Genomic DNA, 16,384 nt, shown 5'->3' with positions numbered 1-16,384 from the left:
AATCTGCAGCAACTGCGTGATGCTATCATGGCAATATGGGCCAAAATCTCTGAGGAATGCTTCCAGTACCTTGTTGAATCTATGCCACGAAGGACTAAGGTAGTTCTGAAGGCAAAAGTGGGTCCAACCCAGTACTAGTAAGGTGTAACTAATAAAGTGGCCGGTGAGTGTATTATAAGCCTTGATAAATTATATCTAATATTTTTAAATATAATATAATACATTAGTTAATCTATCAACTAAAATGAACTAGAATTAACTATACTTGTACAGTATTTGTTAATCATAGTTTCATAATGCATCTAATGGCGTTATTAAAAGCCAAAAATTGTGTTTGTTAACACTAGTTCACTGTGAGTTAACAAGAACTATTAATAAGCAATTTATTTTAACCAAAGTTTAACGAGATTAATAAATACTGAGTTTATGTTAGTAATTACGTGAGCTAATGGGATCTTCATGTAAAATCCTAGACTGTAATATAATATGAAGTTTAGTTTCTGGCTGAATTGTGAATGCAAACAGAACTAGTTTTGTTTGTGTCTGTATGAAGTTAGATTTACGTTTAATTTCATTAGTGTAAATGATGACAGAATATTTCACTCTAGCAGGGGTGAAGCTTTTGTAACTAGTTTTTGTTTAATTTCAGTGGAAGAGTAGCCAAAGAGGTAATGGAGCAGAGTGCAAAAATTAAAAGGGAACCTCCAGAAATACACAGGTATGCATGAGTGCTAAACGTATATATTTACGTTTCTTCTGTGTGTGTTTTGTCCACATGCATGATAGAGCGACTGCTGTCTGTCATTAGGAGATGTACTGTAATGTGATAAATGTGTGTGTGGATCCAGTACTGTATGTGTATGTGTCACAGGGCTGGCCTGGTGCCCAGCAGGAGCTGTCCATCCATCACTCACGGGCCGCGGCTGAGCAGTGTCCCTCGCACCCGCCGGAGAGCCGTACACATCTCATCATGGGAAGGTGAGAGTCCAGTTTTAAGCACGAGTTCAGCTGGAAGCACAGGCACAGTACTAAATGTCACAGCACTGAATGCTTTGAAATGTGATCAAAAATGCTGTGGAAAATAGCAAGCTGTAGTGTAGGAATGCATGATTTAATGGGAATTCATGCCTTAAAGATATAAATGAAGAGTCAAGAAGATTTTAAGATAACACCAGTGTCTATGCACTTGTCAAATATATTTGACATATTTTATATATTTGAAATTCTATTAATTTGTTTTATTTATATATTAAGGAAATGTATGTTAAATAAAAAAAATAAATAGTTTTTAAATAAATATATAAATCAAAATAATATTTTTTTAAAATGTATATGTTTACATTTTTACCTAATGTGTATTTGTGTTTGTGAAAGTATATATGTATGTATGTGTATATATATATATGTATGTATGTGTATATATATATATATGTATGTATGTGTATATATATATGTATGTATGTGTATATATATATATATATATATATATATATATATATAATAATTATTATTTTTTTTATATATATAATACATCATTTAAATATGATTAACATTCATTAATGATTTATTTATATACACACTATATGCATACGGGCATTCACAAAGTTGCCAAGTTTGACCGCATGCAGTAACTTGAGGCTGAAGCACAGGAGTGGACATACAGATGCTCCTGTCACTCACACCACTCTATTTCTGTGCCAGCTGTGTACAGTCAGTTCTAACACTTCCCTGTGCCACCAGCTGTGCCATCTTGCCCCACCCATATGAGGCTTACCACCATCCTCTGCTCAGCCGTTTATCTCATGAGCCAGACTGATAGACTTCAGCATCACTGCCAACTCATAGCATCATCACACTGAGCACAGACCCATATCACATACAGTTGAAGTTAGAATTATTGAATTTACTTTTCTTTTTTAAATATTTCTCAATAATGTTGAACAAAGCGAGGAAATTTTCACAGTATTTCTGATAATATTTTTTCTTCTGGAGAAAAGTCTTATTTGTTTTATTTCGGCTAGAATAAAGCAAGTTTTTAATTTTTTTAAAGCCATTTTAAGGTCCAAAAATATTAGCACCCCTTAAGCTATATATATTTTTTGTCCATACACTGAAAAAAATGATTCAAAGATGGTTCCTTGGATTTGCTCACTTTTTTTACGTTAAGTGGTTGTAAACAATTTATTTGGGCTGAATTTAAACAACAAATTAAGTTGAACATTATTAAATTTTATTTGTTTGTTTAAATTCACACAAATAAATAGTTTGCAACAGTTTTGCATGCAACACTTTTTTCAGTGTAGTCTACAGAACAAAACCATCATTATACAATAACTAATTAAACTATCCCTGCCGAGTTAAGCTAATTAACCTCTACTTAAGCCTTTAATGTCACTTTAAAGTGTATAGAAGTGTCTTGAAAAATATCTAGTCAAATATTATTTACTGTCATCATAGCAAAGATCCAATAAATGAGTTATTAGAAATGAGTTATTAAACTATTATTGTTAAAAAATGTGTTGATAAAATCTTCTCTCAACTGTACTTCAAAAATCAACAACTGTACTTCAACTATACATAGACACTTAGACCAAAAACAAAGAAACAATTTTTCATGACATGATGAATGTGACAAATGTGCTGTGGAAAAATTTGCTCCTCTGGTGACATGGGAAGGGATTGTTTTTTATATATAATTCCTTCCCTTAATCTGTACGTTTCCACCCACTGGGCCACTGCAGCAGTTTACCATTTCACTTTACTCGTTGTAATGTAAAGAACAAAAACATTCCCAGTGGTTTGTTGTTGATGAACTAACAAACATTAGAATCTCCACAGACTCCTGGCATCCCAGGATCTTGTGGTGGAATAAAGTTTTGAAGAAAATGAAAGAAATAAAGTTTTGACCCACTAAGTGCCTTAACTACCATGAACTACATTAAAATATAAATACAATGTACTTAATGTGTCATAATGTCTTGCAGAACACGTCTGGTGCTATTGAGGTGGGATATGGGGAAGGTTGGGGAAATGTTTGGTGGTATGGGTAGAATAGGTTTAAGGCATGGTCAACAGTGTAATTCTAAATGTAATTACAGATATTAATTACATGCAGGTATTTAATCAAGCATAAAGTAAAACATGTATTTGCACAATAATTACATTGTAGCAATGATTAATTTCAGTATAAGTACATATTAATTCATTCCATTTAATATAAAGTGTGACCTTTTATGTACAGTATTTGGACAAAATATACTCAGACTGCCAGACTGCTTCATGAATAAGACTCAATTCTGGGTGAGAAAGAACAGTGCAAGTTTGTATGTGTTCACATGATCTTATTGTCTGTGAGTTCACGAGTGAGTTTACATGAAAATCGTTCAAATGCAGTGATATATGACATGATTTTATTTCATGGCGAAATATGAAACGATTGCATAAAATTACGCACAAAAAACATGGATGGAGGAAGGCAATGCTTTCAAAACCACTCTCTCTCATAGAGCTTAAAGGTCATGACAACCCCCCTCCCATTTGCTCTTGTTTTTTTCTTATTTCAGTAGAGACTCTTAGAAATTGGTATTTCTGACTACAGTACCAGTGCCGCGGCCCATCATGAACACCTAACTACTGCATGGTCTCACAGCTTGATCAAATAATTCGAGACACTCCTCGCTGCAGCCCGCAGCTTGATGATGTACTGGACCAGGTCAATTACATAATGGATGATCACCTACACCTCCCCCTACCCTAAACCCAACCATCATAGTAGCATGGGCATTACCTTAGTGGGCTGTACAATGTCCACAACATAGTGGAACTGGTCCAGTACGCCATTGTGGTTACAGACTGCAGCGAGGACATCTCTAATAATTCAGAAGCAGAGACTTCTCATAGGATGAGAAAACGAAGTCTCATGAATAATAATGATACAGATATGCATCACTGAAGTACTCACAGTCCGATGCTAAATCACGCTGCCCTAATATAGATTTTAAACATAGAAGATTGAAATTGTTCCAGTTGTAAAGCTACCAATGCTAATGGTGTCTAAATTGATGTTTAACATACGATACGAGCAGTGCTACACTTACATGTTATTTTTTCAGCAACCAGGGTGCCTCTATGTGTGATTTATAAACCCTATTTCACAGTAAACCTTCGTCTCTGGTGTTGCTGTTCAGTGAGTTTTTCTTCAACAAATTGACCTCAACCAATAGGGGAAAAAAATCCTATACAAGCTTGTACGACAGAAAAATTGCACAGTGTATGTTTGACTTAACTCTGCAGAATGATCCTGATGCAGGGTTCATACGGTCATGAAAAACCAGGAAAAGTCATGGAATTTTGACATGGCATTTTCCAGGCCTAGAAAGTTTTGGAAAAACAGAAAAACCACAAGGAAAAGTCATGGAAATTACATTTACATTTAGTCATTTAGCAGACATTTTGTCCAAAGCGACTTACGCTGCGAAAAAGGGGCGGGGCTAAACAATATGATTAGACATTTTAAAAAGTGAGCGATTGCTCCATATTTTACATTTATTTTAAATTGTCTTCTAATGGTCTCACGCAATCACCTGATGTGATTTCACAGTTTAGAATTCTCCAAGCTGGAACTTTAAATGCAGTGAAATGCAAAACTTGACGCACATGCTTGCGGCATGGCTAGGAATGGTAGTCTATGGAGTGAAAAGTGCAGTGTGATCGTTGCTTTATAATAGAAGTAGTTTTACCTACTATTACTAGTTTAACAAACTATTAAGATTATCTAAAATTAGTTTGACAAATATCCGTATATTGGAATGGAGGTTAGTTGTTTTTACTTCTTTTCTTGACCAAAAACATGCTGTCATATGATTAGTGTTGTGTAAGCATCATCTATTTTACATTAGACATAAAAATAAATTGAAACTATTGCGTGTTTTATGACATGCTGTTATAAATGTAAACGTTTCATATGATTTACCATGTATATGTAGACATTACATGAAACATTAGGTCATGAAAATTGACAAGTCCTGGAAAAGTCATGGAATTTTTGTAGTAAAAATGTGTATGGACCCTGCTGATGATTTTCCTCTACACTATTGTCTGACTGTGGTTTGATTAAATATGTTTGTAATCCACTACTGGTAAATTCTGCCATTTTGGCTGAATGAAATTCACTTGTTTTGGTGTTTCTGTAGTGACAATAGTGTGCAAAAGCTCTGCCCTCTTCTGAAAAACAGCAGCTTATTTACATTTAAAGGAACATTCACAGAAACAGTGCTTGCACACAAATAGGGGCAAATTTAATAATGCTTTAGTGAAAGATCTGTGTATTTTAAGCTGAAACTTCACAGATGCATTCTGGGGACAGCAGATATTAATTTGAAGTTTTATGAAAAGGAGTTTAACACAGAAAAGCCCATCTTCAGAAGTCAAGAGCTTTTGTCTGTAGAACGAATGCTTCAGAGACCTATTGAAGATAAAGTGAACTATCCTGCATGTGCTGACTGTGAGTCTTCAAGGAGTATTAATACCCTGGACTCAAAATAGGACAGGGCCTTTCTCACCATTTAAGTCACTGGAGGGAGGAGGTGAGAGGCCTGGGTGGGGTAGAATTACCATCCCCTGTCCATTCTGCCACTTACCAGCACAGCCAAGCCTTTACCCAGCAGCCCACAGTGGGAAAAGGGGCACCGGTAACAGGGTTTGCATTGGTTTGCGTGCTTCCTGAATCAGTACTCCAGCTGCAGACGTTGGCTTTGGAGATAAACATGGTGAAGTGCCTGATCCGCATCACCACGCGGGTGACGTCCACCTGCGCATGATCAACCACTGCTATCGGGATGTAAAGGTTCGGGTGCTGAGTTGGGGCCTCGAATGCTGGGAAAGGCTCTTGGCGTGCTGCCCCTGTACCCAGCGCTCACGGGGCAGCAGGATCAGCTGCGGGCATCACTTTGCCCATGACTTCACCATCTTATGCAGCGCACACCTCAGCTTTAGGTAAGTCTATTCTGCGTTCATCCGATTCTTGATATATTAGTAATTTTCTTGTGATGCAATAGACTATACATACAGCTAGTGTTTTTCAGCCAATGATGAACTTCGAGTGAAAGCTTTATCTGACTATTTTCAATTTCATAAGGTTGCTTTTACAGCATCGATGTCGTAATTTAATTCAAATAAAATCAGTTAATAGACTCAAGCATCCAATTGGTTGTTAAAGTGTAAAAAGAGACGAAAGACCACCAGGCTAGCGCAGAAACTCCATTGAAAATATTGGGGTAAAATTAATTTCCATATTTAAAGACACATATATAAAATATAAAATTAATTTAATGCAGTGCTTCTTGTTTGGTCTGATACCCATTTTATATCATATCTCAGCCAGGCAGTGATGATCTCTGTTTTTTAAGAAATCAGATCTTAAACGCAGCTTTTTTGTATAGGATGACAATTCACTGGAAGCCCTGGGGCTGGCTGACTGAATTTAAAGTCTGTGTGCATATATTGTTTGCATATATCCCATTGGATTACTTGGGTTATAACAGATAGAAAGTGTCAGGTGATGAAGTGTTTTTGGTTGTTTTTGGTCTTGGCCACCCTTAACAGCTCTTTGAGGGTGTAAAATGCTTTAATTTTGTCATTCTAAACTTTGAGGTCATTAATATATATATATATATATATATATATATATATATATATATATATATATATATATATATATATATATATATATATATATATAAAGTTACTTTAATGTTATTGGTTCTCTACATTTGCCATTAATAGGGCCGTGTTTTTAGTAAAATATTCTATTGTGATTTGCGTCTATTTTAGAAACAAATAATAATGTGTAATGAACATGCAGACAAACATAACATGCCTCAACAATAACATATAATCAGTTCCGAAATAATACTTGCAAATTGTTTAACTGTTTATATTCTCATTGACCGTGAACCTTCAGACTAATTATTTATTAAAAAAGAGTCGAACAGTCAGATGTGTTCATTGACTGAATAGCCTTTCTTAAAAACGATTCTCTGTATGTCTTGATCATAATAACCAGAACACATTAGAAGCTTGAAAAGCTGTAGAAATATTCTGCAAAGTTCAGAAGGCGGAGGTGTAAAAATTGCAGGAGGTGTAGGAATGCAAAGTGAAATGTTTGTATATCTGCGTGCAACAATTTAAAGCAGATGCATAGCGGGTGATATAATGACATTAAGTATGTTTACATGGAGACCAATAATCCGATTTTACTGCGATGAATACAATACTCTGATGAGGTGTCGACCATGTAAACAACGATTTTTGATCAATTTAATCGATTAAGGTCATAATCGAATTAAACAGAAATCAAATTAAGACATGTGGAGTGCTGATTTTAGTGGCATTATTGAAGTGCAGTACAGACATGTAAACACGGCAATCAAATTATTACCATCGTGCAGGATTTTTGCCGCATTCTGCAACAGGATAGTCCGTACACACACAGCTATTTGAAACTATTCTCTGCACCTACTGTGGTCAGTGAAGGACCACAGACACCTGCATCGTGAAATGCGGAGGTTTTTTCCCCATATGGCGTGCGGTATCAAATTCCATTAAAACAACACTCTTCCAGCAGTTCATACTCACATCCAATATCTCGTTTGTCATGGGGGGCATGCGTGAAATGTTCCTGAATGAAAGTGAAAGTGCCAAACTGCAGTTAAAGTCAATAAATTAAGAATGAAACACTCGAAATTACATGAAACTGCAGAGGAAGTGTGGATAGTGCGGTGACGCAATGATGTTATTCGAATTACGTGCTATAACATGTAAAACAGGGTCATGAAAGGAACATTCTAAAAGCAACTCATGTAAACACCTCAATCATATTGTCTTTATCCAGATTAAGGCAAATAATTTGATTACTGATGTCCATGTAAACATAGTCATTGACTTGATATAGATAGCAGCAATATACAGTAACAGATTTTCTGTGGTTGCTGTTGCCAGATGGTCTGGTTTGAGTTTTATTTTACAAACTGCTGATATACTGAGATTTTCCTGCACAGATCACTATAGGCTTTACAGAGAATGACCAATGAGCCAAAATATACAGTGAGTGTCAGTTGTGTGGCTTTTGTAACCTTGATAGCAGTCTACCTGAGAATTGTTGCTGACTATGTCCATTCCTTCATGACCACATATGTATCAGTCTTCTACCAGTTATTTCAGCAAGAAGACAAAGCATGTCACAAAGATTAAATCATCTCAAACTGGAGTCCTGAGCATGACTACGTCTTCAATAAAGTAAAACGGCACAACAGCAAACAGATCTTAGACCAATTAAGCACGTTTGGGGGTTTGGAACATGAATATGCAGCCAACAAAACCGTAGCAACTGTGTAAAGCTCCCATATTAATGTGGAACGAGATCTTTCCAGCAACATCTTCAAGTTAGAGAACGAGAGAAGTGCACTGCATGTTGGCACACTGTCCACAAGGCTATCAGTGCAGACTATAACAACTTCTAAAAAGTATGCCACTATTAAGGCAGTAATAAAGGCAATGGGATTCATCTAGGTAATGGCAAGATGTGCCAAGAAAGTGGCCAGTGAGTGTATTAACTCAGGAGTTCAAAAACAGACAGAGAAATAATTCAATATTTTCTAGACTACAGTGTTAATAGAAGAACGCTATAATGTAAACAAAGATAAACTAGTTAGTTGGTTGCTGCCAGATTCTGCTCTGTAAATGTTTAAGAAGCTTGTCTTCGCCTGTTCTTCTTGTAAAATGAATAGAGAGCAGTAAACAATTGTATGAATTATTCATGCAGAGTTACATGTAAATACATCTGTATGCTTTTAGATGAGCTGTTGAACTCCAGGCTTCTTTTAATCCTGAAAAATGCACCAAAGCAGATGTGCTTTCATCTGTGATCATTTTTCTCTTCTGCGATGTCTTTAATATTGTGAATGAGAAGTCTTGGCTGGGTAGTAAAATGTCACATCATCAAGAGGTGAAATCCTAATCCCTTCACATCAGAATAGAAATGTAGCATATCTCAGCAAAAGCTTATGGTTCTGAACTTTTAGCTCCTTGAGGAAGAGGTTATGCAAGAATTGAAGCACAAGGATTTATGGGAGATTTGCAGCATCCTCACTTTGGGCTCTCAGTGGCCTCTTGTTGTGAGGAATCCTCTTAACATCATGACGTTAGAGTTATGTTTAAGACGAGAAGTAGATGCAGTCAAGTTCATAAATATTGGGACATCGACACAATTCTATAATTTTTGGCATTATACACCAACACATTGGATTTGAAATTTAATGAACAGGATGTGCTTTAACTGCAGACTGTCAGCTTTAGTTTGTGGGTATTTACATCCAAATCAGGTGAACGCTGTAGGAATTAAAACTGTTTGCCTATGTGCTTCCCACTTGTTAAGGGACCAAAAATAATGGGACAATTGGTTCCTCAGCTGTTCCACGACCAGATGTGTTATTCCCTCATTATCCCAATTACAATGAGCAGGTTCCAATATTTACGGACCTGACTTTATATTTGCTCTGACTTGACATCTGCATATCATGTAACTTCTGAATTGCATTATATCTGCCTTGAATGTGTCTGCATCTGTATGAGTGCTCCTTTCAAGTTTGCAGCTAATTTTAAATTTGTAAATGTTCTGTATTCTGTATGTGTAAATGCATGTTGTGTAATAGTGAGGTCTATTGATTCACTGTATGCTGCTAATTGTTACGGCACCTCAGTAAGTTGGCTGCTTGCCTGTCAATATGTGCGATTCCCAGAGCTTTACTGAAGCCTGTGGGGTTTTGAAGTGCAGTGGCTATCAGAGCAAACAAGCTGGAAAAATGTCTTTCCACATTAGCACTCTGGTCTACCGGGCTCTGAACACATTACTGCACTCCAGGCCTATGATTCAGTATCTGGCTCTGTCACCTGCATGAGACCCTTCTAATAATCCCTATCAAGCTCAGTGCTCCCTTTCTCCTTTTTTCCCCTCCCAGTTCTTTGCAATTGTTGCTTGTCAGATTGTATGACATGACGCCTTTGAGGTCTCACTTTCAGATTGAAAAATATAAACACTGACAGCCAATCAGAATCCATCATGTCTTAAATAGCTTTCAGTATGCGCTTATGAAAAACAATATTAGTGTGCTTTGATGCTACTGTAGTTATTGAATTACACTGAGGGGTGAAAACATAGACCATTTTGGGGTAAAGCAAATATTGTTGATGATCTAATATGGCCACATAATAAGGTCTAGGAAGATTACGTGACTAGTTCTCAATCCTGATTCTCGCGGCTACTAGGGCAAATAATATGGGCAAAAAATTATATCCCGGTATTTTTAGGAGGAATGATGGTATACGATATATCCGATACGATCCGAACATTTTTTGAGCAAAATATAATTTAAACACATAGTTTTCACTCCCTGTTTACAAATAAATAGCTGCAAAAAAAAAAAAAACAACAGCTGCACAAAAATCTTTGATAAATAAAATACAGAACAGGTTTTTCTCCTGCTTAAAACTGTTGCACAACATTTCAAATTATAAACAAAATCTTTGATAAATAAATACAGTACAGGGTTTTCTCCTGCTTAACACTGTACTCAGCACTACTGTGCTGTTGTGCAAATAACAAAGTAACAAAACCATAGAAACATAGCTACATTGTCAGAGCAAAAAAGGACCACACTTGAATAGTAACACTATTAGCAGTGAACACTATGTAGGGAACATGTCAATTAGTACCTTCAAGGAGCTTTTTTAAACAATCTGGTTATCTGAATGATGTGATAAACAAGCGACATGCAAGAGTAAGGGGTGGGGGTGATAAGTCACAAGAACCCACTGGATTGATTGAGAACTGTTGGATCACATGGTAAACAAACAATCAGTTCAGTCAGTGCATAGTCATTGTGTTGGATGCAGCAGAAATAGGCAAGTTGGTCACCTATGATGACCTCAGTCCACTGTTTAACGTGTCTACAGTGGACACACAAGCCTTGGAGCAACGAAAGGTACTCTGGTCCTACTCTGGGAGAGTCACCTCCCTAGGAAAATAGTAGACCAGGATGCACGATGGGATGATGACACGTCAGCAGAGGGAGTGTGATACAATGTTCTGCTGAGAAACCATTGGCGTGAATTTGACATTGTTGAATAATAGGGTTGGGCGATGTCGACCAATTTGGCATCGTACGATATCTAATGTGAAACATTTTGATGGACGATGGCATCGTCGTCGTAGACGGCAGTGAATTAATTATTTATGAATAATTAATTAATTCATTCATAACAAATTAATTATTTGTAGCCTATCGTTTCAACTACCTGACCCGCATCGTCTTTGTTTTACCAATAACCAAATCATAAATAAAGATAAGTTAAACACCTGTCAATCACTTTTTCCGTGGGACTCTGGTATGAATAGGCAGAGTGATCTGTGTAATCCGTGTAGATAATGGCATCGACAAACTTGGTTGGTAAAAAAGGTGCACAACCAACAGCAACCAACCAACATTATCTGAGGTTTTCACTAAAATTACTAAGAACAACCGTGACAGTGAAAGATTGTGAAGCAGTGTACTGACGCTGTGACACGTTACTTGATAAGATTCAAAAGACCGAATAGTTAGATAGAGACAAGATTAGTTAAATATCACGTTTAACAACTGTAGTGAGACGCAATCCAGCGGTACATACTTGATAAACTTGTCCGGCATGCACTGCTCTCTGGGTTGACAGCTGGAGCTCAGAGTCAGACGCATGCATAGCCTACATTGCAGCGCATGACAGAGCGTAAGTGTGTTAGATCACGTGATGTGTGTTTTCCGTGGTATAGTGTGGAAGATCTTTTCAGAAATGCTAGGTGAAACGCCAGTGTGGACGTGGATTGTTTTCATTCTAAAATGTCATTTTAAAACTAAGAAGTATTAGTGTAAACAGGGCCGTGTGTATTTTTCACGAGCAGGCTGCTGCTGTGACAGGGGCGGAGTGTTTCGATGACGGCTCAGCATAGTGATGTCTATCGGTCGATAGACGATGGCATCGTCTATCGACCCGACCCTATTGAATAACAAGTACCCTCTTTCATCACAAAGTTGTCTACTTGGGGAAGTGGATAATAGACCCTGCCAAGCTCCACACATTGTTCAGGAATGCTTTGAAGAACAGGATGAGTTCAAGGTGTTGTCCTGGCCTCCAACATCCCTGGATCTCAACCCAACTGTGTATTTGTGGGATGTGCTGGTTCAATCCAAGATGAATCAACATCACAAACTACAAGAATTGAAGGATCAGCTGCTGAAGTCTTGGTGCCAGATACCAGAGGACACCTTCAGGGGTCTTGTAAATTCTGTGCCTCAGCAGGACAGCACTGTTTTGGCAGCACACGGATGACCAACAGTTCATTAGGCAGGCGGTTGCAATGTCTTAGCTCATCAGTGTAAATGTATTTTTAGTTATTGTTCTTGATGCGAAGGGACCTCAGGTCTGAGCCTTTGAAATGAAAATGTATCTAAAACAGAAAACATGCATGAGTTTCATTTGTTTTGGTGTTTTATTTTCACTAATTTTCATTTAACCATGTTATAATTCAGGATTTCGGTAAAGGGGGAGACTTCTCTTTTATCTTTGCCAGACTTTCTTACAATCATTTGCAGGCTCACATTAAGTTTTGCCTTAGATGTATGTACCAATATGGAAGATTTGCCCTGACGTCCATTATTTTACGAATTGTGTACATGTGGTTTTTCATATTTTGAATTAACTTTATCCCAAATTTACTGATGAACCATGTCAAAACATACACAGATTTCGCACAAATGCACTTCATAGCCAACCAATTTCAAGCAGGTTAACAAACTCTCAAAAAAGAACATTTAACAACCACTAAACTGCCATTTTCTCTCTCTTTTCTTTCCCCTTCCTTTTGTCCAGGACTGGAATCCTTGCGGGACAGTGCCCACTCCACTCCAGTGCGCTCCGTGTCCCATGGCGACTCCTTTATGCCACGTTCGCGGAGCCAGATGACGGACTCCGGTGACAGGACAGCGATAATCTCTGATGAGAGCTACAGTCCCTCCGACAGCGTTCTGCCCACACCAGTAGCAGAGCACAGCCTGGAGCTGGCAGTCGCACGCCAGATCAACGGCGCCCCCTGCAGCATAGAGGAGGAGAAGGAGTCGGAGGCGGGTACGCCCAGCGTGGGCGATGTGGCTGAATTTGGAGCAGACAGTAGGGCGGCGGGCCCCATGCAGATCGCTGGCAGGGAGGCCCCGCTCAGTGAAGCGGAACAGGTGAATAAGTTTGTTTTAAGTGTACTCCGTCTGCTCCTTGTGACCATTGGACTCCTCTTTGTCTTGCTCCTCCTCCTCATCGTCCTCACCGAGTCCGATCTTGACATTGCATTTTTACGTGATATCCGCCAGACCCCCGAGTTTGAGCAGTTCCATTACGAATACTTTTGTCCCCTCAGACGGTGGTTTGCCTGCAAGCTCCGCTGGGTGGGCGGACTGCTCATTAACAAGTGAAATTGAGCCACTAAAGCGCGTAAAGTCTCCCTTGTTGGGGTCGAGAAGATGCTAAACACATGGAGAGAAAGAGAGAGACAGAAGGAGGGCATCGACCTGTCCCATGAGCCCAGCTTCTTTCATGACACTCCTGCTGACACGTGGTGGTGGACTACCAGGCCCACAGCTCCTTTTCTCTTTCACTTTAAGTTCTTTCTCCCCCGTCATTTTTACTCCTTTTACTTTTTCTCGTCTTTTTTTTTTTTGTGTCATTTTTATTGTTTTTGAGTTCCACTTTTGGATTTCAGGTCATTTCAGGTATTTTATTTTTACAAAAAAAAAAAAAAAACAAAAAAAAAAATTCAAAGACTTGAGAAGATTATGTCGTTCCTTAAATAGGAAATATGAAATATTTTGTTGCAACGAGAGCGTTGCCTTCATTTATATTTATTTTACAATAATACTTGTTAAAGTCTTATTAAAACGCGGAGGGAAGCGTTAAGTTGATACAGTATAGTGGGTTTGGAAAGTATGAGAATGTGAGAAACCAATGCTTTTCTGAGTTTATGCATTATTCATATCATCAGTCATTTAATTCTTAATGATTTTCTGAAAGCTGCTATAATTTACCACATCGACGATCAGATCAGCAGAGGGTTATATGTAAGGTAAGAATGTGCAAGTTATTTTGAAAGTAAGACTCGAGGAAAGACTGGAAATTATTTTAATAAAATTAATGGGTACCTTTGAGATCCGTATTTGGTGGAGTTTTAGGGTGTCAGATGCGTTTTTAGGACTATACTAGTGTTTAGGCGATAGCAAGCTGTGAAGTAGAAATCATTAAAAAAAAGTTCTAATGGATTCAGAAAATGAATTGGTATAAATTGTGTTCTGTCATGTGACCCAATAGTGTCAGTATATGTTAAAGAGGCTTTTATGACTGATTTAAAAGCATCTAGCACCCATAGATCAAGTCTAGCTACAGTAGATGTGCAATACTGCAAGGGATTGATTTTAAGGAATAAGTGCATATTTGTTTTCTTGAGTATGTGCGTTTGCTTCATTATTATTATTTTTGAATTTTCCATCCTGAGTCTTTCTGAATAGAAAGAAATCCCATTGTATAAAGTATTTTTTTTATTCCATATCAGCCTTGCTCTTAAGTTTGTAATTTGTGGATATCATGCTATGATTATTCTTAATTACAATAACAATGCTGTACTTTTTGTACAAAAAAAGTAGTTAGTTTCCTAATATATCGACAGTTTTTCCATGTATATTTTAACAGAAACTGAAATGTTATTTTGTTATTGAAAATTAAATTATACCTTTTTTAGCTCTGTGTTTCAGATGAGGTCTAGAATATGTGGCATTTCTGTCAAGGGAGAAAAAAGAAAGATTTTTTTTAACCAAATCCACAATCCATTTCCAATGCAGTCACTTAACCAGCAATGAGAAGACAGTCCCTGTGCTTTGTATATTGGTAAAGGCCCTGCATTTCAACAATAATTAACCTGTTAATACGCAGTTAGCTGAAAGGCTGTGTGTTTATTTGTGTGTGTGTGCTCATTTTAAAACTGATGTTTTTGGCAATATGTACTAAAAGGTCAAGTCTTCAGTACACTTGTCCTGACTAGTCTAAGACGTCTTTAGTGTTTATTTAAAGACACCATTCTTCCAGTGGCATGCCAGTTGGACAGGCATTTTTACCATACGCCACCTCTTATGCCTGTCCCTTTGAAACTGCTATGATATAATTGTTTTTGTATTTTGGAAAGCAGAAAATAGAGGATGTGAATTAAAGCATTCACAAAGACTGGATTTCTGTGTACAGTTCAAATAAGAGCAGGATTGAGATACAAGTAAAAACTACAAAGCGGGTTGTTTTAGATCTTTCATTGGTATTCAACAAGCGTCAATATAACATTATTTTGTGGCTTTAATAGTGCTGTTATTTAAAAAGAACATATTTTGAGCCACCAATCACAACTTGCTGTCGTGTATGAGGTCAGAAACAGTGCAGCCTCTTTGGTGCTAGTGAACTTGGTCAATTACTGTCAAAGTGGCAGAGATGTTTTTAAGAAGTGTAATAGTAATGTTTGCATAACCACTTCATAGAACTGCTGTCTTCCACCAACTACTGGAGAAAAAGGTGCATTGGAAACAGTTGCAGAAACTGTTGGAACTGCTAACACATGGGAAAGAGAGAGATCCACTGGACTGATGCATGTCTCTTACAATGAGAAGTATTCATGCATGCATTTATAACATCTCTGATGTGCCAAATAATACAGCATTGTGGCGGCTTAAGTCCATTTATATTTTTGCATAATCTGATTTAATGGTTGTTTTCGCAGTACAATAATAGAACTGATGGCTACTTGCATGCCATTGATGAAGGAATCTGATTCCGAATATCAGAAAGACAGAGAGAAGCAAATGCTTGGAAAACCAGTAGGGGTTTGGAAAAAGACTGGATTTTACTCATTGACAGCATTATGTAGCTTCAGTGGTCAGTCCTGCATGGCAGCACCATTCAATAAGCAATACCCGAATTCTTTGGAATGAATCGTTTTGGTGGTTTTTGTGCTGTTGTGTAGCAAGTCAGACTACCTGCTGTTTTCTAAGGAGATTGGAATGAATCCATTTAATTTGAGTTGGACTCGATTTTAACTAAACGACTCATTTTATATGATAATTATTGCCAAAATTTGCTACATTTTATACTCCTTGTAAGCACTTGTCATCGTGTTTGGATCCTGAACCTTATGTTTCTCTTTGTCCTTGAAATCCCATTGCACACATTTAAACTAGCGCAGGCTCAATGACTCAAGGGCGATTGCTACTACTGT

The 16,384-nt window shown here is 37.5% G+C and overlaps 1 protein-coding gene across 1 annotated transcript in view; it reads left to right on the top strand.

Moving 5' to 3' along the window:
* The window catches only part of LOC130245949 (FERM domain-containing protein 5), a 238,060-nt gene extending 222,707 nt beyond the window's left edge, over window positions 1-15,353 (top strand). Inside the window, exons 12-14 of the mRNA XM_056478742.1 lie at window positions 650-718; window positions 872-978; window positions 12,961-15,353. Coding sequence (XP_056334717.1) covers window positions 650-718; window positions 872-978; window positions 12,961-13,553 — 769 coding nt within the window. The 3' untranslated portion in view covers window positions 13,554-15,353. The remainder of the gene's footprint in view (window positions 1-649; window positions 719-871; window positions 979-12,960) is intronic.
* The last annotated feature ends 1,031 nt before the right edge of the window (window positions 15,354-16,384 follow it).

This window comes from Danio aesculapii, chromosome 18, assembly GCF_903798145.1.
Source record: "Danio aesculapii chromosome 18, fDanAes4.1, whole genome shotgun sequence".
NCBI lineage: Eukaryota > Metazoa > Chordata > Actinopteri > Cypriniformes > Danionidae > Danio > Danio aesculapii.
This window is presented reverse-complemented; position numbering and strand designations above follow the sequence as displayed.